At 36.2% G+C, this 27818-nt stretch overlaps 1 protein-coding gene across 1 annotated transcript in view; it reads left to right on the top strand.

Annotated features, from left to right (window-relative positions):
• CTNNA3 (catenin alpha 3) overlaps positions 1-27818 on the top strand; it is a 1586247-nt gene that overhangs the window by 98949 nt on the left and 1459480 nt on the right. Inside the window, exons 4-5 of the mRNA XM_082673107.1 lie at positions 1267-1433; positions 23756-23875. Coding sequence (XP_082529233.1) covers positions 1267-1433; positions 23756-23875 — 287 coding nt within the window. The remainder of the gene's footprint in view (positions 1-1266; positions 1434-23755; positions 23876-27818) is intronic.

Here is a 27818-nt window from a genome sequence, read left to right as displayed (position 1 = left end):
ATAAAGAGGCTAAGTGGCTTCTGCCCACACTAAGTTCTTTGCTCTATTGCTTCGTGGTCATCTGTATCCCAATGTGAAAAGAAAATAAGTTGATAAGTGAAAAGAACAGATTGTTGAAAGTTTTTAGTATAATACTGTTTGTGAAAAGAATCTGTATCTTCTATATGTTCCTTTTATAACATAATACCTATTTAATGTTTTCTCTTGACATAAAATCTTTCAAATATATGAATATATGTGAATATACTAATAAAACATAATATGAATTTATAAGTGTACATGTATACATAAGCCCCCACATAATGCATACATTCATAAAAAAATTTCTGGATAGATATACAAGAACTTAATGGATGTTTTTGGGATTAGTATGGAGTCAAAAAAAATTGCACTCTATACTCTTTAGTTTGGTGAATTATTTAAAAGTAATGAGTCACATATTGCTTTCATAATAAAAGTAAGTTTAAATTGAAAAATTTAAAAAATAGTGGATGTGGTAAATCTTTAACAATTATGTTACTGGAGTGGGGGTAAAGAGGGACATTTTCTTGTTATTTTATGCCTTTCTGAACTGTGAACTTTGGAAAATAAATGAGTACCTGTTACTTTTATAATAAAACATTTTAAATGAAAAAAACCTTATTTTTTCATTTAAAAAAATGAAACATATTTCTGTAACATATTTCTGTAACAAGTACTATTATGTAACAAGTACCATATTTCTGTAACAAGTACTATGAAATATTATTTCTGTGACTAAGTTTAGGGTATAGTTTGTTCATTATATTGACAGTTTAGAATAAATCTGCCTATGTTAAACTTTTACCAGAGATCTGCTGTCTTACTGTCTTAAAGGCTAGCTCTTTTCTAGCATCCATTGAATTCAAAAGTAACTCAGTGAAGATTTACCTTATTTTTATAAACAAGATTGTTTCCGATTGAAGTCTTAGTAATGAAACCTTTCATAGCAAATGAGATTCAGTAAATGCAGAACTTGACAGCAATTTTATTAGATGCTGCTAGTCAATTGAGCACAATTTTCTTGCGGGAAAATGGTGTCCCGCTTCTTAAACTCCAGAGCATTTATCAAAAACAAATGTCAGTTTGAAACTGCATTGTTTATTGAGAGACGATGTTCTAGTGTCGTGACAGTATTTTAATATTGTCCTTAGTTATGGAATGTACTTGGAATTAGGTTGGATGATAAATGCTGCAACAGGCATAAGTGAAATTAAAGTATAACTTATTTGGGATTATGTGTTTCAGGTGAAGCTCTGAAAGTATCAGCTGAGAGATTTGCAGATGATCCCTGTTATCTCCCAAAAAGGGAGGCTGTGGTTCAAGCTGCCCGTGCCTTGTTGGCTGCAGTTACCAGACTCCTTATCCTCGCAGATATGATTGATGTCATGTGTCTCTTGCAGCATGTGTCAGCTGTAAGTAAAAGATGGCTTAGTTTACCTTGGCATTGTTCTCACTTACAATTCCATTTTCTGAACCTGGCATCAATCCGAGCGCATCCCGGCCTCAGTCACGTTTCTTAATGTCACCCATCAGAAGATGACTGGATTGGGTTGTGAAACTAATGCATACTTGACAAGAATGAAGCCAGAAGTTAGTCTTAAAGCCAGTGGGAGACTGAAAAACAGAAGATGACTTACTGATAAGGAAATGGCTAGGAGAAAGTTCTAGGCTTTTGACCGTTTAAATGATTATGCCCTATATAAATATATATATAGTAACAATTATATAGATAATATAGAAAACAAATATGTAAATATAAATAATTTGAGAACGAGAAACTTAAAAGCTTAAGGCATGTGGAAGCTTATGCTAGTTTGTAAATGAAAACTACTTTGCCAGCTCTCTTTTTTTTTTTTTTTTTTGCGGTACACGGGCCTCTCACTGTTGTGGCCTCTCCCGTTGTGGAGCACAGGCTCCGGACGCGCAGGCTCAGCGGCCATGGCTCACGGGCCCAGCCGCTCCGCGGCATGTGGGATCTTCCCGGACCGGGGCACGAACCTGTGTCCCCCGCATTGGCAGGCAGACTCTCAACCACTGCGCCACCAGGGAAGCCCTGCCAGCTCCTCTTGATCTAAGATAAACAGTGCATGTTTGCAGGTAGTCTGTGTTGTCTGTAGTAATCCATTATGAAAATGTATAAATGGATTTAATAAGAGTAAAGAACATATTTTAACTAGGAGAGACTACAAAGGCAGCAAGATATCTTGCTTGCTTTATTTTGTTAGACAAAACCATTTAGCAGAAGCTTAGTAGAAGGAGAATTTTATTTCAGCCTTTTTCACTTTCTTAATTTATTTAGTTTGACCAAGTCATTAATAGTGTCTAGATGAAAAGGTTGCAAAGAACTCTTTGGAGTCGCTGCTGTTTCTCCTACTTTAAATAGGACCCTTGCTCTTCTGTTCATTAATACATCTGCATTTTCATAAAGGCGCTTGGTGACTGTAGTATCACTACGTTATTAGGCAAATGATGGCCTTGTCTGATTGACCTTCTTGTCAAAATCATTTTCTCTAATTGCTAAGCTAAACCTTTTTTTTTTAATCTTTCTCTTACTTACTAATATTTGTTTTAACCCTAAAGTAGAGTGACCTTTCCTTTATACTTTCAGATTCCTTTTCTTTTGATAGTTTTATTACTGCAAAAAGGCAATTTGGCACCTTTTTGTTGTAGCTGTTGTTTAAGTAGCTTTTCAGGAAAAGGATTAGTTTTCATCACTAGCAACTATCTACCAATAGATTTGTATGTGAGATATTTGAACAATGTTTTTTGTTACTTGGCTACTGGTTTGTTGGATACCTTAAACAAATCCCTGAAAATTTCTGAGCTTCATTTTTTATATTTGAATATAGACACTAATAAATGCTATAACCAGAAGTGAGCATGAAAGATTAAATGCCAGGTAATTCCTAGTTCCAATGACCCAGTATTTCCTGTTTTAACTCTAGATTTGTTGGGATAGGCAGAATGAAAGGCTTTGGTAAGGTGAAAATTACTGCCTTTATAATCAATTAGGAGGTGGTAAATTGTGATAGTTTTTTATTGTTTCCTCCTTATAAAAATTTATATTTGAATTGTATTATTCAACTCAATTCTTTCAAGGTTTCACATAGAATGAAGGCAAATTGAAAAATATTTTTGGAGATTAAGATTAGAATTATTTAGCCCAATATTCCCCTAAAAGTATTCTGCAGAACCTGTCTTATAAATATGCAACATGAAAAAAAGTTTTTATTATGGTCAGTGCTGCACACTGAAATTCCCTTTGAATGTTTTTGATGCACATTAGCATTAAAGTTGGTGAGAAATATTGAAGCAAAGAAAGTTGTTTAACTTTGCTTAACCCAGAGTTTCCCAAATTTCTTGACCCCAGAACTCTTCTATAATATATGAATCCTGGAACATTCTCAGACCATACATTGGAATATTGTGACTTAGAATATTTTTAATGTTTATGGTTCTATTAAATTTCTACTTAGAATGAAAAAATCGTAGTGGATAAACTTCAGTGCCCTTCTACTCTAGTATCTTATTGAAGTAGATAGACTGTCCTACAATATGCGATACACACAACTGTCTAACAATATATGTGATCACTTTCTGTGATAGCAATCTCAATTCTGTGAGACAGTGAAGCAGATATTGGATAATTCTAATTGCTGAAGACATTTTTCTCAAACTGAGCTTAAAGCTGCATCCCTGCTATTTCCATTCACTGCTTCTAGTTTACTTTCTGGAGAAACACAGAATCAAGGCAATAGGAAAATGCAGTTTTCAAGTAACTGATGGTTACTCTTAGGACTTACATATGTCTTATCTTATTTAAGCTAAAAATTTCTTGACCTTTGAATGTTCCTTATATGACAGTTTCAGACTACTCTGGATACTCTAGAATTTCCATGTCTTGTATGATCTTGTTTCAGTCTTTTTTTTTAAACATCTTTATTGGAGTATAATTGCTTTACAATGGTGTGTTAGTTTCTGCTTTATAATGAAGTGAATCAGCTATACATATACATATGTTCCCGTATCTCTTCCCTCTTGCGTCTCCCTCCCATCCTCCCTATCCCATCTCTCTAGGTGGTCACAAAGCACCGAGCTGATCTCCCTGTGCTATGCGGCTGCTTCCCACTAGCTATCTGTTTTACATTTGGTAGTGTATATATATGTCCATGCCACTCTCGCACTTTGTCCCAGCTTACCCTTCCCCCTCCCCGTGTCCTCAAGTCCATTCTCTACGTCTGCATCTTTATTCCTGTCCTGCCCCTAGGTTCTTCAGAACCATTTTTCTTTGTTTTTTAGATTCCATGTATATATGTTAGCATACGGTATTTCTTTTTCTCTTTCTGACTTACTTCACTCTGTATGACAGTCTCTAGGTCCATCCACCTCACTACAAATAACTCAGTTTCATTTCTTTTTATGGCTGAGTAATATTCCATTGTATATGTGTGCCACATCTTCTTTATCCATTCATCTGTCGATGGACACTTAGGTTGCTTCCATGTCCTGGCTGTTGTGAAGAGAGCTGCAATGAACATTGTGGTACATGACTCTTTTTGAATTATGGTTTTCTCAGGGTATATGCCCAGTAGTGGGAATGCTGGGTTGTATGGCAGTTCTATTTTTAGTTTTTTAAGGAACCTCCACACTGTTCTCCATAGTGGCTCTATCAGTTTACATTCCTACCAACAATGCAAGAGGGTTCCCTTTTCTCCACATGCTCTCCAGCATTTATTGTTTCTCGATTTTTTGATGATGGCCATTCTGACTGGTGTGAGATGATATCTCATTGTAGTTTTGATTTGCATTTCTCTAATGATTAGTGATGTTGAGCATCCTTTCTTGTGTTTGTTGGCAATCTGTATATCTTCTTTGGAGAAATGTCTGTTTAGGTATTCTGTCCATTTTTGGATTGGGTTGTTTGTTTTTTTTGTTATCGAGCTGCATGAGCTGCTTGTAAATTTTGGAGATTAATCCTATGTCAGTTGCTTCATTTGCAAATATTTTCTCCCATTCTGAGGGTTGTCTTTTCATCTTGTTTATATTTTCCTTTGCTGTGCAAAAGCTTTTAAGTTTTTTGATGTACTTTAACACTGTAAGCAGATTTGTTTTATGGTTAAAGTTTGAAAATTTCAGTGTCTGGACTCCCTGGGTGTCTGCTTGTGCTGCTGTCATTTTATTATGCTCATGGTGTCTTGTCTTCTCATGTGAATGGCTATCTTTGTATACTAAATGTTACCTCTTCTGGAACTTATATCAGGAAATTCCGCACTGTTTTGTTAGCTTTTTGATGTTTTTAACATGAAGTATTTTATATTTCATCAAATTTTGTTAGTTTTCTTCAGCAGAGGGTTGAATTGTGACTTACTAATTTGCTAATATAGGAAACAAAAATCCCCCAAATCATCTCTGTAAATCCTTTCCTATGCATATTCTAGATAGGTAACTGCCATAAAATGTTGAAATCAAAACATCTTGAAATAAAAACAAATGCTTTCATGTGAACATTCCATATTATACTTGGACAGTTACCTCCCTGATTTAATGTCCAGTATTATCTTACCTATTATGATAGCCTTGTCATGCTGTTGGTTCTTACTGATTTTGTGAGCAATTAAAACCTCCAAGTCTCTGAACTCAGACTACTTTTAATCTAGATCTTCCTCCTGTGATACTAGTTTTATCTTTTTATATGTAAAGGTTGATGTTATAATTATATTCAATGCATTTTATCTTCTTAGTTGTCTTTTTGTTATATCCATCCAGATCTTTTTTTTTTTTTTTTTTTTTGCTGTACACGGGCCTCTCACTGTTGTGGCCTCTCCCACTGCGGAGCACAGGCTCCGGATGCACAGGCTCAGCGGCCACGGCTCACGGGCCCAGCCGCTCCGTGGCATGTGGGATCTTCCTGGACCGGGGCACGAACCCGTGTCCCCTGCATCGGCAGGCGGACTCTCAACCCCTGCTCCACCAGGGAAGCCCCATCCAGATCTTTTTGATGTTTGATTTGTTTTCCCCTCCCAAATTGGTGTCATTTTCAGATTTCTTTAACAATTTATTCATTAAAAATTGTTTAATGCTATAGCTTTCTTTTAGATAGCATCAATCAAATATTAACATGTTTTGAATAAAGTCGTTGAAATGAGCTTCAAACTCACTTCATTTGAATGAATAAACCATGTTTCTTTATTTTATTCTCTAGTACTTTCTCAAAGGCCTTTCTGAAATCAAGATGTATTATATCTGTGGCATCACAGATTTACCAGTCTCGTAGCCCCAATTTTAAGGGAAATGACGTTAGTTTGGCATGACTTACTTTTAATAACCCCATAAGAGCTCTAAGTGACCATTGTTTGCTTGGTTTTATTCCTTTTCTATTTTTTTTTTGACTTTCATTTTTCAGTTACTCACATCCTACTTACTTATGGTTATAAACCACTCATCTGCTAGCATCTCCTTGCCCTTAAGATCTAGATATAATTGGTTTGAACCCTCATTCCACGTCCTGTAAAGTACAATGTTCTCCCAAGATTTCTGCAAATTTTCTTAGGCTCATATTCTCAGGGTCATCTCTGGCTCCAAGCTCTTGCTTCCACAGAATTACTTTAGGTTATGGATGGTCTTTCTACTGCTATTCTATAGTATGTTAATTCATACTTGGAAGATGACCCTTTTCCCCTTTAACACACACATATACATACAAATACTCCCGCACAAGGCATGTTCATGTATATGGCAAATCTATTAGAAACTTGGAAGGTGGAAGGGAGGGAGTTCTGTAGTGTAACAATATATTCTAAGTGGTTTCAGTTTGTATATTAGAAATCTTCAAAATCCTTTGAAGCAACTTCATCTCATTGTCCTTCTACCTCCTTTCTCCCTACCTACTCTCCTTTGTTTTCCCTCACACCCCTAAGGAGTAAAATATTCTGTCAAGCCACCGTTGACTCGGCCTCTGCTCATTTGTGTCCTCAGATATCACTATGTCTCTTAAATTACATCTGAAGGTATTTTCCTCAATATAAACTGTTCCTTTCCTAAGAACTCTGTAGTCAACTCCCTCTCTCTCTCTCTCTCTCTCTCTTTTTCTCTCTGTCTCTTTCTCTCTCTCTCACACACACACCATCCTATTGTAAAATAATCTATGTTTTTTGCGGGGAGGGCATCAACTTTGAAGATCTAGATTTGTTCTTCTGGACACATATTCTTCTTTCAAAAGCAGTGGCCTAATTTTTTATTTCTTTTCCTAGTTTTGAATATGATGGACAAAGACCTGCCTCTCCTCCAGTCTTATTATTTTATGCAAGCTTCTGCTCAGTTTGGGCTTTCTCCCCCCAGTAACACTCACAAAAATCCCTGCTACATTTTTTTTGGTATTTATTCTTTATTGCACAGTGTCAAAGAATTCCTCTGCTATCACAGTGTTTTCTTAAGTGGCCTTACTCTTTTCTTCCTTATTATAATTTTTTTCTAAATAACAAAATTCTTCATCCCTATTGAGGTATATTTCCTTTTATAAGTCGGGTAAATGAGATATTACTCTACTTTTGATTGATAGTCCGTACCTATATATTTCCTGATTCCTTATCTTTATTAAATTATCCTCTTTCCACTGAGACTGTCCCAGAGATGCAGTTATGATCAAACATTTATGAAGATGTAGACTGAGACCACCAACTCATGCAAACATGATTCACTGAGTAACTCTCCATAGGATAAGTACTGCCAGCCAATACAGAGTTAATATATAATTAAATATATCCAGGATTCCTGACTTGGCAGTTTTAAATGTGTCTAGTTCCTTAAGGAAGTACATGTTTTCTTCTGGGGGGAATTAAGTCCAAATCAAAGGTAAGAGAGGACAGAGAAAAAAAGCGATGATATTTCAGTATGTAATTAATTGTAGAAACTTGGAAAGGCAGTTTGGCTTTATTACCACCACTGCTGATAATTTTCTATGGGAATTTAAATTTAAAAATTTCTCTTTGGTACTGTTCAAGTTTTTTTTAACTTTTTTGTACTATTTATACATCTCGAGATTCCACATCCTATTTTATTGGCATATGAATTTTGTAAGGGTCAGTTTTCTTTGAGAGAATGTTGGCTTGCATATCTCTTGCTTTCTTTGGGGGTCAGGGCAAGATGGAGAGCAAAGATGGCTTTTGGCAGCAGGGAGACCTTGCCTGAATCCTGGTTCTGTTGTTGATTAGCTGGGCGACTTTGGGAAAATTAAAAATTTGTGAACCTTAGTTTCTTCTTCTGAGCTATATGGATAATAAAACTTACTCTGAATACTTAGGGGCCTTGTGAAGATTAAATGATATAATATATAAAATACCTTGTAAGAACTGGTGCAAATTTTCTTTCACCTTCCTTCCTTTCCTTGTCCTACCTTTTTCCACTATGGTACCTTGCTCCCATTTTTCGACTCCTGCAGTGCAATATTCTCCTTATTCCTAAAAATGAAGGGAAATAAATTTGACTCCTGAGTTGAACTAACTTCTCTGACTTTTTCTGTTATCATACCATAGCCTGTTTTATTTTTTTTAAATGGGAATATTTGTCCCTTTGGATTAAAAAATAGACCGATGTCATTATAGGAAATGGCACCTCTATTTAATAACTTTTTATGTCAAATACATATTTAATATTTGCTACAAGCATTGCTATAAAGCATTTGTATACTGAACAATAATTCTGAATATGAAGAATATTCATAACATTGACAGAAAATCACACATTACAATAATGGTAACTGAGACTTTTTGATGCCACCTTCTATTGTTAAAATGCAGATATGTACCAGCAAAAGGGTTTCTAAATCTTATTTTTAAAAATATCAGCAGTTTATAAGGAGAGAAATTACTATATAGTTAAATTGCTGTTAGAAGCCAAGTATATTCTACAGGAGATTCTTGGCAAAATATGTAGAGAGCTTTTAACGTTTAAAGAAAAAACCAAGTCACAGGACTGGTATTAGATGGAATAGGAGAAATAAGAAATGGAGACAAATAGGACACAAATTGCTGGATTTGTGCTGAATTTCATATTGAAAACTTTAGAGACAAAGGAAATTTAAGCCATGTAAAAAAATTTAACTTTTAAAAAGGACTTGCATCATTCCAGGTAGCTCGAGTTTCATTAATTAGTCCATTCAGCAGACAGTTATTTTTTGTGTGCTTACTGTGTGCCAGTCACCATAATATGTGCTAGAGAGTCAGATTTAGAAAATACACTACCATGGTCCTGTTCTCCTGGAATTATTGTGGAGGCATGATGGCAGTTATATCAAGGGAGTGTTTTGAATGAATAATGCAAGGCTAAGTTTGGAGAGTGAGTTAACTAGACAAAGAAAGTGGTGCGGGCAGAGAGCATTTTACCTGGAGGGAATAGTACATGCTTAAAGACCAGTAGTAGTTCTAAACGGCTGGGATGAAGGATGATTTTGTGGGAGGAACAAGAGTTGAAGCTGCAGAGGTAGGCATAGACCTACTTGTGACAGGCCTATGTGCTAAGTTAAAAAGTTTGAACTTTAGTCTGAAAGCCAAGGGGGAACTATTAAAGATTTTAAGCAGGGAAATGATACAAGATTTGAATTTTAGGACTATTATTCTGGTAGCAGTGGGCAAGGGGGCCAGAGTGGAGGCAGAGATGCCAGTGATGAGGTGATGTCATCTGGTTGTGAAATGATGGTGTGGGGTGGGGAATGAATGATAAAAATGACGGAGGAACAGTCTGCAATTTGGAAAGTGATTGGAATCTGTTCAGAAGGAAAGGGAAGCATCAAGCAACCTTCGAGGAATCTAGTTGGGCTTTGAGGACATTGGTTTGCTGTTTACATAGAGGAGAAGCAGTTTATAGATTTTATACATATTGGATTTGAGGCAAGTATGAGAGGTACTAGACATTGAAAGATACATTTGGAGCGAATAAGATTGGAAAGCCTCAAGAAGTAAGCATTAGGAGAAGCAATTGGTTTGTATGAGGTCACCTGGGGAAGGTTTCTAGGGTGAACTTAAACCTTTGTTCACAAATCTTTGAGACCTTGTGGTTTGGTGGAATGCTCACTGAATGATGAATCAGGTTTGTGTTCAGTCTTGCCTCAGTAGGGATATTTGGGATACCTTCTCACTGGAGTCCCTGCCCCTGGGGGTTGGTTCATAGTCCAGCACTCTAGCCTTTCTGAGGGGGCTCCCCAGAAAACTGGCTTTGTCTTGCTCGTCTTGGAGTTCTGATGGATCCATCAAAGTCTAGCCACCTGGTAGGGAGAAATGGAGGGGGTGGCTTAGACTGGTAAAACACCACAGCTCCCTGCCCCCTCTGGCTCAGCACAGAGTAAGTAGACAAAAACTGCAGCTGCCTGTTTCTCCATAGGGAGTGAGAGTTGGTAGAAGCCCAGCTGTTTGGTGGGAGGTCTTCTCTTGCATAAAGCCAGTCCACAAAGTCTAGGAAAGATGCCTGCTTTGTCGAATATGTAGACACCAGCACAGAGAGCTAAGGAAAATGAAGAATCAGGCAAAGATGTTCCAAACAAAGGAATGAGATGAATCTCCAGAAACTGACCCTAATGAAACAGAGTTATATGATTTACCTGACAGTGAATTCAAAATAACAGTCATAAAGATGCTCACTGAGGCCAAGTGAACAATGCATGAACAAAGTGAGAATTTCAACAAAGAGATGAAAAATATAATAAGTACGAAACAAGTCATGGAGCTAAAGAACACAACAATTGAACTGAAAAATTCAACAGCAGACTAGATCAAGCAGAAGAAAGGATCAATGAACTTGAAGATAGGTCACTGGAAATAGTTTAGTCAGAGGAGCAAAAAGAAACAAATGAAGAGTGAAGATAGCTAAAGGATTTATTGAATACCATTAAACATTATGGGAGTATCAGCAGGAGAAAAGAGAGATAGAAAAAGGACCAGGAAGCTTATTCAAAGAAATAATGGCTGGTAATACCCTAAATCTGGGGAAAGAAATGGAAATCCAGATCTAAGTAGCCCAAAAGATACTGAAAAACATGTACCCAAAGAAATCTGTGCTGGACGCATTATACAGTAGTAGCCATTATCTGTAGTTTTGCTTTCCTTGGTTTCAGTTACCCATGGTCAACTGTGGTCCAAAAATATTAAATGGAAAATTCCAGAGATAAACAATTCATAAGTTTTAAATTGTATGCTGTTCTGTGTAGTGTGATGAAATCTCATGCCATCCTGCTCTGTCCTGTCTGGGACATGAATCATCTCTTTGTCTAGTGTATCCATGCTTTTTATGCTACCTGCCTGTTAGTATAAGAAAAAACAGTATGTATGTGGTTTGGTACTATGCATAGTTTCAGACCCTGGGGGGTCTTGGAATGTATCCCTGCAATAAGGGCAGACTACTGTAATCAAATTGTCAAAAGTCAAAGACAAAAGGGAGTGAAAAACAACAAACAAGAGAAAATCAACTTGTCACATACAAGGCAACCCCTATAAGGCTATCAGTGGATTTTTCAGCAGAAACTTTGCAGGCCAGAGGCAGTGCTGAAAGAAAAAAACTGCCATCTAAGAATACTATACCCAGCAAAACTTATCTTCAAAAATGGATCAATAAAGAATTTCCAAGGTTGTCAGGGTGGTACTGGGAGGTGAGGGGGAGTACATGACAGGCGGCATCAGCCAGGGAGGCTTGGGAAGCTATGGTGTGGTCACTGTGAGCCAAATAGAGCCATGGCAATTGCCATCCGGTCCCAGCTCCCTTGTGTAGTCCTGGCTGGTGGCTCAGCCCAGTGGGCCTGTTGGTACCACAGCCTGTGGAGCTCGAGAACATCATAGTGAACATGGTACTACTCAAGGCCAGGGAAGGTGGGTTTTTTTTTTTTTTTTTACTAAAAATAGAGTTTACCATACAAAAGCTGATGGAATTCATCACCACTAGACCTGGCCTACAAGAATAGCTAAAGGGAGTACTTCAAGTTGAAATGAAAAGATTTGAAATAGCAACACTACAGCATAAGGAAGTATGAAACTCTGGTAATGGTAAATATATAGACAAATACAGAATACTGTATTACTGTAATGGTGTTAGGTAAATCACTTTTCATTCTAGTATAAAAGTTAAGAGAAAAAATATTTAAAATAGCTATGACTAAAAAATATGGTAAAATTATACAACATGAATAGATGTAAATTTTGAGAACAATAACATAAAGTGTGTGTGTGTGTGTGTGTGTGTGAGAGAGAGAAGTAAAAGTGCAGTTTTTGTATGCAACTGAACTTAAGTTGTTATCTGCTTAAAACAGACTGTTATATTTTATGTAAACCCCAAAGTAACCACAAAAAATACAGTAGAAGTTACACACACACACACACACACAAAGAAATCAAAGTGTATCAATATAAAAAACCCAGCAAAACATAAAGGAAGATAGCAAGAGAGGAAAAGACAGAAAAAAGAACTAAGAGATTAACAAAAGCAACTGATGAAGTGCCAATAGTAAATCCTTCTCTATCAATAATTACTTTAAATGTAAGTGGATTAAACTCAATCAAAGGACACAAAGTGGCTGACTGGATTAAAAAAACAAGACCCAACTGTATGCTGTGCAAAAGAAACTTACTTTAGATTTAAGGATACATACAGGGTGCATGTAAAGGGATGGAAAAAGATATTCCATGCAAATGGTAACCAAAAGGGAGCAGGAGCTATATTTAGACAAAAGGAAGTTTAAGTCAAAAACTATCAAAAGGGACAAAGAAGGACATTATATAATGGTGAAAGTGTAAATTCACCAGGAAGATATAACAATTATAAATATATATGCATCCAACATTAGAGAACCTAAATGTATTAAGCAAACCTTGACAGACTGAAGGGAGAAATAGATAGCAATATAATAGGTGGGAGTCTTCAGTACCTCACTTTGAAAAATGGATAGAACATCTAGACAGAAGATCAATAGGGAAACAGAAGACCTGAACAATAATATAAACCAAATGGATCTAACAGACATATATGGAACATTTCACCCAACAGTAGCAGAAAGCACATTCTTCTCAAATGCACACGGCTCTTTCTCCAGGATAGATAACATGTTAGGTCACAAAACAAGTCTTAACAAATCTAAGAAGATTAAAATAATATCAAGGATCTTTTCTACCACAATGGAATGAAACTAGAAATTGACAGAGAAGGAAAACTGGAAAATTTACAAATATGTGGAAATTATATGACACACTTTTGAACCATTAGGTCAAAGTTGGAATCAGAAAGGAAATTAGGAAATTCCTTGAAAGAAATGAAAATGAAAATATACCAGAACTTATGGGATGCAGCAAAACTAGTGTTAAGAAGGAAGTTCACAGAAATAAATCCCTACATTAACACATTATTGATCAGAGACCTATAAATACATCTTTTGTTACCTGAACGTTATTGACCGGAGACATATCAATACGTTTTTAGAGAGTGATACAATTAACATCACCATGCGAAGTTGTTAGAGCTTAAAATTGATCAGGGGTTCATTATACAACTTATGATTGTCATTATCATTCACATTTTGCTCTGTTAGGTTTTTGTTCCCACCTTGTATATATTATAAATGCAAGTTTATTACTGTAAAATTTAAAACAATGACTCCATGAAATTTTGAGTGAAGAAGAATTTTTTGGTGAATTTTTTGCAGATACTTTCTCTGATTGTCCAGGTGACATATATACTAGTGTCTCTGAAGATTATAATTCTTCAGAATATAGTTCTGATTCAGATGATGTGAATATTAGACCAAGAAAAAGACGAAAAACCTTAGTGACTGATTCTGATACAGAAAGTGTAAATGAAACTCACAGTGCTAGAGAATGCTCCTTTGCTTCTACAGAAGAGTGACTTGAAGACAACATTTCATGAAAATTTGAAGTCTTTACACGTGTGTCAGGTGTAACTGTTGAATGTAATAACCCGCAAAGTGTTAGTGAAATAACAGAATTATTTTTTGGTAATGACTTTTTCGAGTTGGTCGCTTCTCAAACAAACTTGTATTACTAACAGAATGAAAAATCATATAAAAAGTATGATAAGGCTTTAAAATGGACTGATGTAACCAATAATGACATGAAGAAGTTTCTTGGATTAATAATTTTGATGGGACAAATAAGAAAGTCACACTGGAAAGAATATTGGTCGACTGATCCCTTACTTGAAACACCTATCTTTCCAAAGATTATGACTGAAAGAAGGTTTGAACAAATAATGACATTTCTTCACTTTAACGATAACTCAGAAACTCCACTTCCTGCAGACAGAATTTCAAAAGTTAAACCTCTTTTGGATTATTTTCTACCAAGATTTCAATCGATCTATATACCCAAATGAGAGCTATTACTTGATGAGGCAATGATAAAGTGGGGAGGACAACTCAGATTCAAAACCTATAACCCTGGAAAACTTACAAAATATGGAATTTTGGTCAGGATGGTTAGCAAAAGTGAAACTGGATATGTATGCAACCTTGAGATTTACATGGGTGAAGGAAAGAAACTGCAAGAAACTATTATTGGTCGTACAACCTTATCTTGGTTCATGGTACCATCTTTACCAAGACAATTATTACAACAGTGTGTCCACATCTGAAATATTGTTGAAAAATAAAGCCAGAGTTTGTGGGACTATAAGAGGGAATTGTGGTCTACCAAACCAATTAAAGGAGAAATCTAAAAATCTACAGAGGGGAGAAATGGCGTTCTTATGGAAGGGAGAAATGATTCTTCTTCTCTGGAAAGGCAAGAGGCTAGTCTGCATGCTGACAACTATTCATGATGCCTCCCCCCATAGCATCTACAGGAAAGGAAGATAGGAGGACTGACCATCAGATAACTAAAGCCCACTTGTATATTAGAGTATAATAAATATATGAAAGGAGTTGATTGATCTGATCAATATCTGGAAAACTTCAATATCCTCCAGAAAACTCGAAAATGGTTTATTCAGTGCTTTAAAATTTATTGTAGCCTAAATGCACAGGATAAAATGACTTACAAGCAATTTTTGTTAGCAATACCTAGAGAATGGGTAACTGACCATTCTGGTGAATGTAGTGGCAGTCCTGCACCTGGTCCTTCTTGTGGTGTTTCTAAAAGAGCCCTGTGCAAAGATCCACCTTGTCGACTATCAGGTAAAATAAAAGAACATATTCTAGAGGAAATAATAACCACAAGGCTAAAAAGACAAGTGCAGCCAGAAAGTGTAGAGTCTGCTCTTCCAGGGTAAAGCACAGTGAAACACGGTATGCTTGGAATAGATGTTCTATTCCCCTGCACAGAGGTGCCTGCTATACTGCCTATCACACTCTAATGAAATATTAGAATGCTTTAGTAAGACATGTACAAAGCTTCAAAGAAATACATTAAGTGCAAAATAAGTTGTTGATATTTACGCAAACGTGGGTGTTTCAGTATTCACTTACATAACAAATTGCCAGCCAGAGGCGTTCGTTTCTGCAAGAATCCCCCAGTCAATAGTGTGTTAAAAAGAAGAAAGATCTCAAGCAGAACTTTATACCTCAAAGAGCTAAAAAAGAAGAACTAAGCTCAGTTAGAAGAATGAAGAAGAAAGGAAATCACGAACATTAGAGCAGAAATAAATGAAATAGAAATTAGGAAAATGAGAAAAAAACCCAACAGAACCAAGAGTTGGTTTTTTAAAAAGATAAACAAAATAGACAAACCTTAGCTAGACTAAGAACAGAAGAGAGAAGACTCAAATAAAATCAGAAATGAAAGATGGGACATTACAACTGAGGCCACAGAAATAAAGAATGATCATAAAAACTGCTATGGGGCTTCCCTGGTGGCACAGTGGTTGAGAGTCCGCCTGCCGGTTCAGGGGGCACGGGTTCGTGCCCCAGTCCGGGAAGATCCCACATGCCGCGGAGCGGCTAGGCCCGTGAGCCATGGCCGCTGAGCCTGCGCGTCCGGGGCCTGTGCTCCGCAATGGGAGAGGCCACAACAGTGAGAGGCCCGCGTACCGCAAAACAAAACAAAACAAAACAAAACTACTATGAATAATTATACACCAATGAACAATACCTAGAAGAAATGTATAAATTCCTAGAAACATACAACTTACCACCAAGACTAAATCATGAAGGAATAGAAAGTCTGAACAGACCTATAACAAGAAGGGAGATTGAATAAATAATCAAAACCTCCTAACAAAGAAAAACCCAGGACCAGATGGCTTCACTAGTGAATTCTGCTGAACATTTAAAGAAGAATTAATGTCAGTGCTTCTCAAACTCTTCCAAACGACTGAAGCAGAGGGAACACTCTCAAACTCATTTTATGAGGCCAGATAAGAATACTACAAGAAAAGAAATTACAGGCTAATATCCCTAATGAATATAGATGCAAAAATATTCAAAAAAATACTAACACACTGAATTCAGTAGCATATTAAAGGATGATACACTGTGACTGAGTGGGTTTTACCTGGTATACAAGAATGGTTTAACATATGAAAATCAATCAATGTGATACAGCACATGAACAGAATAAAGAGTAAAAATCACATGATCATTTCAATAGATGCAGAAAAAAAGTTTGAAAAAAATTCAACATCATTTTTTTTTTAAACATCTTTATTGGGGTATAATTGCTTTACAATGGTGTGTTAGTTTCTGCTTTATAACAAAGTGAATCAGTTATACATATACATATGTTCCCATATCTCTTCCCTCTTGTGTCTCCCTCCCTCCCACCCTCCCTATCCCACCCCTCCAGGCGGTCACAAAGCACCGAGCCGATATCCCTGTGCCATGCGGCTGCTTCCCACTAGCTAGCTACCTTACGTTGAAAATTCTCAACAAACTAGGAATAGAAGGAAAGCACCTCAACGTAATAAAGTCCATATATGACAAGCTCACAACTTACATCATACATGATGATGAAGAGCTGAAAACTTTTCCTCTAAGATCAGGAAAAAGACAAGGATGCCCACTCTCACCACTTTTATTCAACATTGTATTGGAAGTCCTAGTCATAGCAACTAGGCAATAAAGAGAAATAAAAGACATCCAGATTGGAAAGGAGGAAGAAAAACTGTCACTAGTTTCAGATAAGATGATATTATATACAAAAAAAACCCTTAAGACTCCACCAAAAAAACTGGTAGAACTAATAAACAAATTCAGTAAAGTTGTAAGATATATAATCAGGATATAGAAATCAGTTGCATTTCTATACACTTATGATGAACTATCTGAAGAGGATATTAGGAAAACAATGCCATTTACAGTAGCACCAAAAAGAATAAAATACCTAGGAATAAATGTAACTAAGGAGGTGAAAGATTTGTAATACTGAAAACTATACAACATTGATGAAAGAAATTAAAGAAGACCCAAATGGAAAGACATCCCATGTTCATGGATTGATAGACTTAATATTGTTAAAATGTCCATACCCAAAGTGATCTACAGATTCAAAGGAATTCCTATTAAAATCCCAGTGACATTTTTATAACAGAAATTGAAAAACAACTCTACAATTCATACGGAACCACATAAAAACCACAAATAGTCAACTCAATTCTGAGAAAGAAGAACAAAGCTGGAGGCATCACACTACTGTATTTCAAAAATATTACAAAGCTGCAGTAAACAAAACAGTATGGTACTGGCATAAAGAGAGACATGTAGATCAGTGGAACAGAATGGAGGGCCCAGAAGTAAATCCATGTGTATACAGTCACTGATCTTCAACAAGGGTGCCAAGAACACACAAATGGGGAATTAGTGGGCATAAAGTTTCAGTTAAACTATGTGAATAAACTAGAGATCTCATATAGAACATTGTACCTATAGACAAGAACAATGTATTTTATACTTAAAAATTCAAGAAGCATGTATCTCATGTTAAGTATTCTGCCATAATAAAATAGAATTAATTAAATAAATAAAAATAAGTTTTGTAGTAATATTGAAGAAAAAAATCTAAATAAGTGTATCTATTTCCCTCAAAAATCCCTTGCTCAGAGATGCTCAATAAATAATTACTGAATTACTCTTTTGTTCAGTCCTCATTCACTACTGAATGGGCATGAGTTTAATGACAGTGGTCTCTTACAATTTTATGGAACTTTAAAATTTATAAAGCAGTAATCTGTAAAGCTAGATGATTTGCTTTTCTAGGGCAAGAGCTATTTCTCTTTTGTTTTCCTCCATTTCTTTCATGGCTGGCATGTTGCCAGGCCCATGTTAAAGATTTGTAGAATGAATGTGTTCCATTTTTCCTCAGCTGATTTCACAACAATCTTATAAAGCAGGCAGGCAAGGACAATTTCTCCCATTTTACAGGTAACACAATCAAGAATTGGAGTAGTAGTGACTTGTCCAAAGGTATGAAATTATTAAACGGCATAACAAGGACTTGAACCCAAACTTCAAGGCCAGTGTACTTTCAACTCCACAGGACTACTTCTAGTTTAGATTTCAAGCCCAATTTTGTTCTATGTTCTTAATTTAACTTTGGTTATCATTCCTTACAGTAAAAAATCATTTGAGATATATGTGTCCTTTAATTTTCAGCGTTAGCTGTAAACTTCCTTTTCATGAGTGATATTATCATCTGGTAAGTTCATTTGGAAAATATGTATGAAAGTCAATGTACTGACTTCAGAAAATGAAATAATTTTTTTTCTCAATATTACTTCATTTTGGTTGCTCTGTATTTGCCATATTTAAGTAGGATGGATTAGCCATTTCTTATGCTTAAAACAATTTCTTTTTACTCTAAACATTAATATTTATAGAGCATTAATATTTAGTCTTTGCTCATTACTTCCGTCTGCTTTAGTTTCCAGAATCTTTTGGCACTATTTCACTCTGACATTTTAGGGACACTAAGATCACACTTGGTGATTCAGTGCCTTCAGTCAGGTACTTATAGGATACTCTTTTGTATATATAATGCTGTGAGTATGGAATTTTTTTTATGTTATAGGTAACATCTAGTACCTTGTACAAATGCACAAAATATTAAATAAGGAAAAATGACAACTGTTGAGCTGGCTATTCTTTTGGAGCAATGATACTCAATATTCTTTCATTATGGGAATTAGTAGGCTGCTGGAGCTGTGGAATTATTTGATTGTATTGATCTGACTACAAGAGGAAGCCAGGGCATTGGCGGTGAGTGCCAGGGAAACTTTACTTGCCAGAGCCCTGGCTGCATTTTTTCCTGCTGCTTCAGCTGGTTTCTTCTTGTTCTCTTTCTCAAATTACTCCATGAATCTACATAATTTTCATGAACTCATTGAATGTGTAGTTTGTATAGAACATTGACTTAGATTTATTTCAAAACATGTTGTCAGGAAAAGGAGGAAAATGTATTTGGGAAGAGGGAATGCTGAGTCAAACTAGATATTTTCTTTTCTGTCTTACTCATGCTTCTGTTTTCTGCAAAGCAGATTTTCAGTTATTTTAATGGGAGATGAGCAGTCATGGTCTCTGTTGTATTATTTTGTGGATTACTATTATTACTACTTTGGGGACTTCCCTGGTGGTGCAGTGGTTAAGAAACCGCCTGCCAATGCAGGGGACACGGGTTCGAGCCCTAGTCTGGGAAGATCCCACATGTCATGAAGCAACTAAGCCCGTGTGCCACAACTACTGAGCCTGTGCTCTAGAGCCTGTGAGCCACAACTACTGAGCCCGCGTGCCACAACTACTGAAGCCCGCGTGCCTAGAGCCTGTGCTCCGCAACAAGAGAAGCCACCGCAATGAGAAGCCCGCGCACCACAACGAAGAGTAGCCCCCACTCACCGCAACTGGAGAAAGCCCGAGTGCAGCAACAAAGACCCAATGCGGCCAAAAATAAACAAACAAACAAAAAAACTCCGGGTGTGTTTACATTGCTTACTTTTATGGTATACAATACTTACTGTTTGGGCTTAGAGATACTGTTTGCATCTTCTTATTCTCGTCTGTTGTGTGTGAAATTTGGTAAGGTAGTCAAATAGGACAGAATTTGGATTTCTTTCTCAGTACAGAGACCGTTTTAATATTCAGTTTTGACATTTTTAGAACATACCTAGGTTTGTTTTGGATTCAAATTTATTCATTGGGCTTTTTGTTTAAAGTTTGAATTTGGTTTGCAAGGAGTTAAAAATATTAACACAGGATAAACTCAATGTTCAACAAATTATTTTGGGGTTTTGGTTCATTTAAAATTACCACTGAAAACTTTGAACAGGTAAAATCCAGAAATATTAAAATCTCTTAGATTGTGCTTCCTTTCCCAGCTTCAACTGAGAGGTCATTTATTTTGAGAAGCAGTCAATATAATGAGACTACAGTGCACTAAACTAATGTAGAAAATCTCAAGAGGTCTGTTTCAATTATCAAGCACAGTGGCCTATTGGAACAAAAAATTTTCAAATCAAGGCAACATTAAATCTCTTTAAGTAAAATATAAATCTCACCTTAACCTTTGTCTTATTTTTGTCTTCTGTACTTCAGCTGCACCTGCAAGGTAAAATTATTGCTTTTACTCTATAGCATCTTTAAGTGTATATGTGAGCCGACGGGAATGGGATGTGTTTGATAGGGATCTAGCTTAAAGTTATATTATAGATTTTGTATTACCTCTCCTTGACAATTATTTGTTGTTTTAAGTGAAAAAATGAACTTAAATGAATGAATCATCATAGTTTGAGTACTTGGAACTATTTAGTATCAATAAATGGAGGATGTAAGTTCTGATAATGAAAGTTCAAGCTTAAATCTCCACATTATGCAAACTCTGATGTTTAATGAAAACATCTTGTGGGGATGTATCATTATTGGATTTTCCCCCTTTTTTCTTTGGCCATGGAAATATTACCTGGATGTATTGGTTTTCATGTTTCTTATTTTGAAGGCTTGAAAATATGTTTACCCTAAAATTCCTATTTGGAGTTGTATAAAATTCACAGATAAATGTGAAGAAGAAATAGTTAAGAAATAGAGCTTATATTTCTTAGGGAAGAGAAGATGCAGGGGATGATGAATGCTTTAGAATTAAATAGGTTGATTGGTAAAATAGCTTATGTTAATTTATATATAAAATTACTTAAATTGTTTAGAATCTCAGATCTGGTGTTAGTTTGATTTGAACATAGTGAGAAGGGACCAAGAAGTGGGCAAGGCACAGAAATGATCATACAACATGATAAATAGTTTATATAAAGGTCATTAAAATTATGTTAAAAGAAAGTTGTTTACTATGCTACAAAAGGGGGAAAATGAACAGACTTTGGCTGTTTAAACTGATGGGTAGAACCAGTTCCCATTTAAGGCTCTGAAAACTCCTTTGAGGCCCACCTCAAATTCCCTCATGTCTTCCATATGACCTGAGTCTCTCTGTCAGTATCAATGTTTTTTTTTTATTTCACCATGTTACTTTCTTTTTTTTTGGCCATGCCTTGCGTCATTAAGGATCTTAGTTCTCCGACCAGGGATCAAACCCATGCCCTCTGCATTGGAAGTGTGGCGTCTTAACCACTGGACGGCCAGGGAAGTCCCACCACATGTTACTTTTATCTCCTTTTTTGCACTCCTTTTACTACTTTGCCTTGTGTTAAAGTTAATGGTAGAGTAGAAAAAGCATAAACATTATAGTAAAAATCCAGTTCCATTTTGAAATGTATAGACATATCGAATCACTACGTTGTAAACCAGGAACTAACATAGGTCAGTTATACTTCAAAAACAAACAACTAAACAACCAAAAAAAAAACCGCGTAGAAAGAGGGATCAGATTTGTGATTACCAGAGGCGGGGTGCGGTGGGAGAGGGAATTGGACAAAGGTAGTCAAAAGGTACAAACTTCCAGTTATAAGATAAATAAGTACTAGAAATCTGATGTACAACATGATAAATATGTTTAACAATGTTGCATGTTATATTTGAAAGTTAAGAGTAAATTCGAAGTGTTCTCATCACAAGGAAATAATATTTTTTTTATATTTCTTTAAAAAGAAATATAAAATACTTTCTTACAAAAGTATCTATATGAGATAATGGATGTTCACTAAACTTATTGTGATAATCATTTTGTGATGTATGTAAATCAAGTCATTATGCTGCACACCTTAGGTTATACAGTGCTATATGTCAATTATGTCAATAAAACTGGAAAAAAAGGAACATTTGGCTTAATATAAGGTTTTGTGGTTCTCAGGAGAACCTGGACAAAGCCAGATTAGGAGAAAAGGCTGGGTGAAAGAAAAATTAATGAATGTATCTTTTTATGAATTAAAATTATGTATTATTGAAAAAAAATGGTTCAAGCTTTCTGAGTCTCAGTTTACTTGTAGAATGGGAAGACAAATAGGAACTCCAGTGGTTCTTGTGAGGAGTAACTTGGAAAGGATAAAGTACCTGGCACTGAGCAGGCACTCAGTAAATGTCAGTATCTTTCCCATTTCTGAGTTTCATGTCTAATTTCCCTGGTAGTCTATAAGTTACTTTAGGGCAGGAAGTATGTTTTATATTCATAGTGCCTTGTACATAGTAGGCTCTAAAAGATTGTTTGTTGAATTTAATTTATTGTCCTGCTGTGAAAGTTTAGCACTATTATTTCCTGTTTCTTTTTCCTCTGTCACCTTGTATTGAGATAAACATGTTGCTTTCATGAAATTGAGGATTTAATTCAGTAGAATGCCATTATAATATGACTTATTCCATGGAGTTTGAAATAGTAAGGGTCAAATCATTTCCCTGGAAACTTAATTATATTCTATAAAATCTTATTAGCCTGTCTCGTAGCATCATAGTCACAGTGGAATTCTGGTGTGTTTAAGATGGTGAAGTCTCTGTAGAATTCTATCTAATGGCACACATTGAGAATATGGGAAATAAATGACATAAAGAAAGAGCAGATGCAAATGTCTTGCAAATATTACTTGACATTTTCAATCACTAATCCTCTAAAGTATGTTCTAGTTTACTAAAATAAACCAAGAATTCAATTTCTTGTGAGCTCCTTTTGCTTAATTATTAGTAGCAGAACAATATTCTGTGATACACTGCAATTTGTCTTCTTTGTGTTTATCTAGTATCTGACTTAAAAATGAATGGAGCATTCTGATTCAGCAGAACTGATTTCATTAACTCATGTCCGTTATAGAGCAGAAATGAATAAATGTTTGCTGAACATGCTACATATGCTTCGATCATCAAGACATTTGTTCTCCTTTCTTCTCAAAATATAAGATCTGAGAGATCTTCCTGGCTGAAGTTTGCTGGGTGCCTATTCTGCATAAATGTTTCTATAGAGGCAAGTGGCTACCTTTACATAAATTTGTTTCCATGATTGGGATGTGAGACCTCTTTTTAATACTTTCTCATTATGATTTGAAATTATACATTCATTGCAATTTTTTTCTTTAGGAGTGGTAGCAGTGTACCCTAAGACATGAAGAGTTAAAGAAAAAATTTTTTTAATGCAGTATGTTCTTTTGTTAGAATGAGGACTAAACAGGCTTCTCATTCATGCAATAATGTTGCCTGTACTTAGCACATAGTTTCTAATTCTGTATAATTGTGCCTAACTATTTAATTCAAAGGCAATTAGCTAGCCTCTGTTACCTCTGTATTATGAATAGGAGAAACTGAGGCTCAGTATTGACTATTTGTCTGTGTTACTGGTTAGGAATTTGAGAAAAATATGCTGCTATCCTAATGATTTACTTTTGTTTTTGATTTCAGTTTCAGAGGACATTTGAGTCTCTTAAAAATGTTTCCAACAAATCTGACCTCCAGAAAACCTACCAGAAGCTTGGGAAGGATCTGGAAAATCTGGACTATTTAGCCTTCAAACGTCAGCAGGTAGGATTTAGAGCTCTCCTTGGTGGACGATATGAACACTTTAGTCTTCTCGCCTTCCTGCCTGTCAGAGGCTCAGGTGGGTCTGGGGAGACTTATCTTCTAATATTTAGGGCAGAAATAAGTTGTGCTGTGTGGTGCTGACCTGCCGTGTTCACACGGCTTCCTGCGGCATTCAACGTTGTCCTGCTTTTATATGTGCACTTTGGGGGTTTCCACGAGTGTCCTTATTACCTCTTTTAAAGAAAACTCCTGCTGGTTTTTGAAGGTTCAACTACCCTTTGACTAAGGATGCCTTAGTGGCATAAAGGGAACCTCTATGTAGCTTGAACAGGTGGCTTTTATATTTGACAGGGGATACGTGAGGAGAAAAACCACCTCAAGACCAAGAAAAGGATGTGGATGTACATACAAGCTTAAAGAAAGGAGTCATAAATATGCCAAATAGTTTTTTTTTTTTTTTTTTTAGTTTAGCTTTAGTTTTCTTGTTTGATCTCTGAAGATGAGTAAAAATTTGCTAAATGTGTAAGGTTAAAGGGAAACATGCTTTCCAAGTGCACGTCTTTTAGCCTCTTTTTATAGACCACAAGATAAATCCAGAGCCAAAATAGACTTTTATAGGGCTGCTTTTAGAGTTCATATTTTATAATATTAATAATCATTAAGGTCTGTGTGTTTGCAAGATACCGCCATAGTAGCTAGCTACTTTTCCCAAACTGGATCTTTTCCAGTTTCTTCACATCCACTAGGTGTCAGGATCATCAAGCTTTTACTGGGGCTGAATGTTTGTTCCGATCAGAACAACCAGTTAGATGTTTAAATTAGGTTGCATGAAATTCGGGAATGTGCTCAATGATGGATAGCATCTAGAAAAATGACTAAGTGGCTGACTCCCATAGCCAACCACCGAGTCCATTACTTAAGACTGTTTTCTGTTAGTGTGGCAAAGGGTGTAACTCTCTTGATGTTGCCTAATTTACAAATTTTGGATCTTTTGGAAGGGGGATTTCAAAGCAGTGCTTCCTTTATTTAGTTAAACCTCATGAAGTCAACATGGTGTGGTCTAGAAATAGTGACTTGAAAAGAGAATTGTGTTCCAAGCTTGGCTTTATAATAGATATTACGTGGGCATTTAACCTTCTCATGATCTTATTTTCCTAGGAGTTATATTTGTTTTGTAGAGTGTTCTGGGGCAAATACAATATCTTTGCACATACTTTAATTTATATGAAAAAAGACACAATATCCATTTGTTTTATTTATTGATTTTATATTAGTGAAGGCCAAGGAATCAGCACATGTAACAGAAGCAATCACGGTTACACGGTTACTGAGAGCTACTACAGTAAGTTCCCAAATGATGCTGCTTAAAATTCACACTGTGAGTCACTGCTCTGGCCTATGTAGTTTTTAGTAGAGTTTTGTTTCCAAGAGCCATATTTATACCACTGGGGGGTATTTGAGTTGGCAGGCAGTAGTCAGCGTGCTCTTCTCTTATCCTTTCTCATTAGCACATTTTCAGTGATTAGATTCTTACATTAGCTAATTGGGAATTTGGAAAAATGTGAATGCTTCAAGGGCAAAAGGGCATAACTCTGGGAGAATGGCATTGACGACAGACAGGTAAATTGCATGTGTATGTGAGAGAAAGATGGGCATGTCGTTATTTATATATGTATACGTATGTTTATGCATATATAAATCTTATATTCTATTTATTAAATGACAACTGTCTGCCACATAGTGTGATTAGAACATTTATGGATTAGATCATTAAATAATTGTGACGATATAATAAGGTTGGTTTTATGAGCACCATTTTACAGATGAGGAAACTGTTAAGAGAGTTAAGTAACTTGCCTAAAGTCACTAGGCAAGTAAAGCTGAGCTTCAAATAGGTATCAGTGACTCCAAACCTGGGCTTTCTCCAATATCCCTGCAGGGAGCCAGGCTGGGGGGATAGTAAAGTGAGGAGTTCTAGGCATGCAGTTTGAAGACAATTTTAGGATAGGACAGACATGGGGCTTAAAGAGACATTTGAAAATGGGCATCTGATGAGAGGCAGAGACAAGGGGCAGCTCTCTCCTCCTCTCTTTCTCTCATGCAAATTGTTCAGTATAGACAAAAACACAAAAGAATTTTTGAAAGAATATCTTCAGACAGCTAAGAAAATGTATAAAACTTTATGTTTACAATCTTTGAGTGTTATATCTAGGAACCCTAGTTCTAGTGAAATTTATTCACACAAGGCAATTTTTTTAAACTCAAAAGGACAAATTCTTGTGAAACAGACTTACCTGCATACATAGAATACTGTCAACCCTTTGTTTTACTTGATTCTGCTTTTCCCTATATCTAGTGATCATTTTTTCTACATGGAAAAGATGGAAGGGGAATTAGAGTGAAATGGTCAGAAAAAGGATGGTAGAGTAGAAAGAAAGTCAGGGACCAAAGAGCGGTAAAAAAGAGGGAAAGGGACTTATAGGGATAAGATAAGAGGGATAAAGTGAGGGAAATAAAGCTATATTTGGTTTTATACTACATGCATTTAGTAAGTTAAAGCGTTTATTTTTGAAGAATTAAAAAATCTCAAAATAGAGAAAGGGAAAAAAAGAGATAATTACAAGAAGACATAGTGAATGAGGGAGGTGGCAGAGAAGAGAAAGACAAACTTTGTTTCCCATTAGCTTCCAAATGTAGCAAAACTTCCTAGAAATTTGTTATATTAACCAGGTTCTTCTGTACCAAAGCCACAGAGGAATTGTTGTGTTTCCTGGATGGGCAGGGTTTAAAGAGTCAGAACATTACCTTTTCTCTGACTTGGTGGGATTTGTCTTTTATGTCCTATCCTACCCTCTGTAAAGTCCCCCAAACCTATAAACACACATTAGTAAGTTTCCCCTACCTGAAAAGATTTAGATCTCTGTAAAATTGCCATTCAGCAAGAAAGCTTCTGCCTTATAAGGCAGGATGCTTTGTACCAGAGAATTAGTCATGCTTTGTTCCCTGGTCCAACCATATTTATCATTTCTCTTTGTGACAGAACGTAAGCTCTGTAAGGACAGGGCCTTGTCTGTCACCTTCAATGCTGTATGCTCTGCAGTGCTCACAGCAGTATCTGACCCATGGCTAACACTCAATAAATACTTGTTGGTGCTGTTATTGCTATGAACAAGGAAGCATGCCAAAAGTTTTAGCCTCAGATTATAGGCAATTAATTGATGTGTTTAACTGTACTTTTTTTATATAATTAAAAAAATATTTTATTTATTGATTTTTGGCTGCGTTGGGTCTTTGTTGCAGTGTGTGGGCTTTCTCTAGTTGTGGCGAGCGGGGGCTACTCTTCATTGTGGTGCGCGGGCTTCTCATTGCGGTGGCTTCTCTTGTTGAGGAGCACGGGCTGTAGGCACGTGGGCTTCAGTAGTTGCGGCTCGTGGGCTCTAGAGCACAGGCTCAGTAGTTGTGGCACACAGGCTTAGTTGCTCCGTGGCATGTGGGATCTTCCCGGACTAGGGCTTAAACCTGTGTCTCCTGCATTGACAGGCGGATTCTTAACCACTGCGCCACTAGGGAAGCCCTACTGCACTTTTAAAATTCAGAAGGGTATTAACCCTGAGGCTTCCTGGATGCCAAACGTTGACAGATTGCTCCTTGCCTTATGTATTATTTAGGTTTTCTCCTAACATATTTCATTTTACATCTATTTCTTTAAACAAACACAAAACATCAATATTATCTTAGCTATGAATTAGGGATGCCCAATAAACTGACTATAATTATTTTCTTGGACTCTTTCATTAGATTTTATTTTCTGTCCCTTTCTGTGACATTTTAAACATCATTTTGAGAGATTTCTTTCCGTAGGCCACATATATCCCTGGAATACTTTGCTCTATTCTTTTACTTTTTTTAAGGGTTGGTGGGGGCGGATTATTGTGCTTTCTCT

This window comes from Grampus griseus (assembly GCF_964374135.1).
Source record: "Grampus griseus genome assembly, chromosome: 16".
Lineage (NCBI taxonomy): Eukaryota > Metazoa > Chordata > Mammalia > Artiodactyla > Delphinidae > Grampus > Grampus griseus.
Note: the sequence above shows the minus strand (reverse complement) of the source record. Positions and strands in the feature narration are given on the sequence as shown.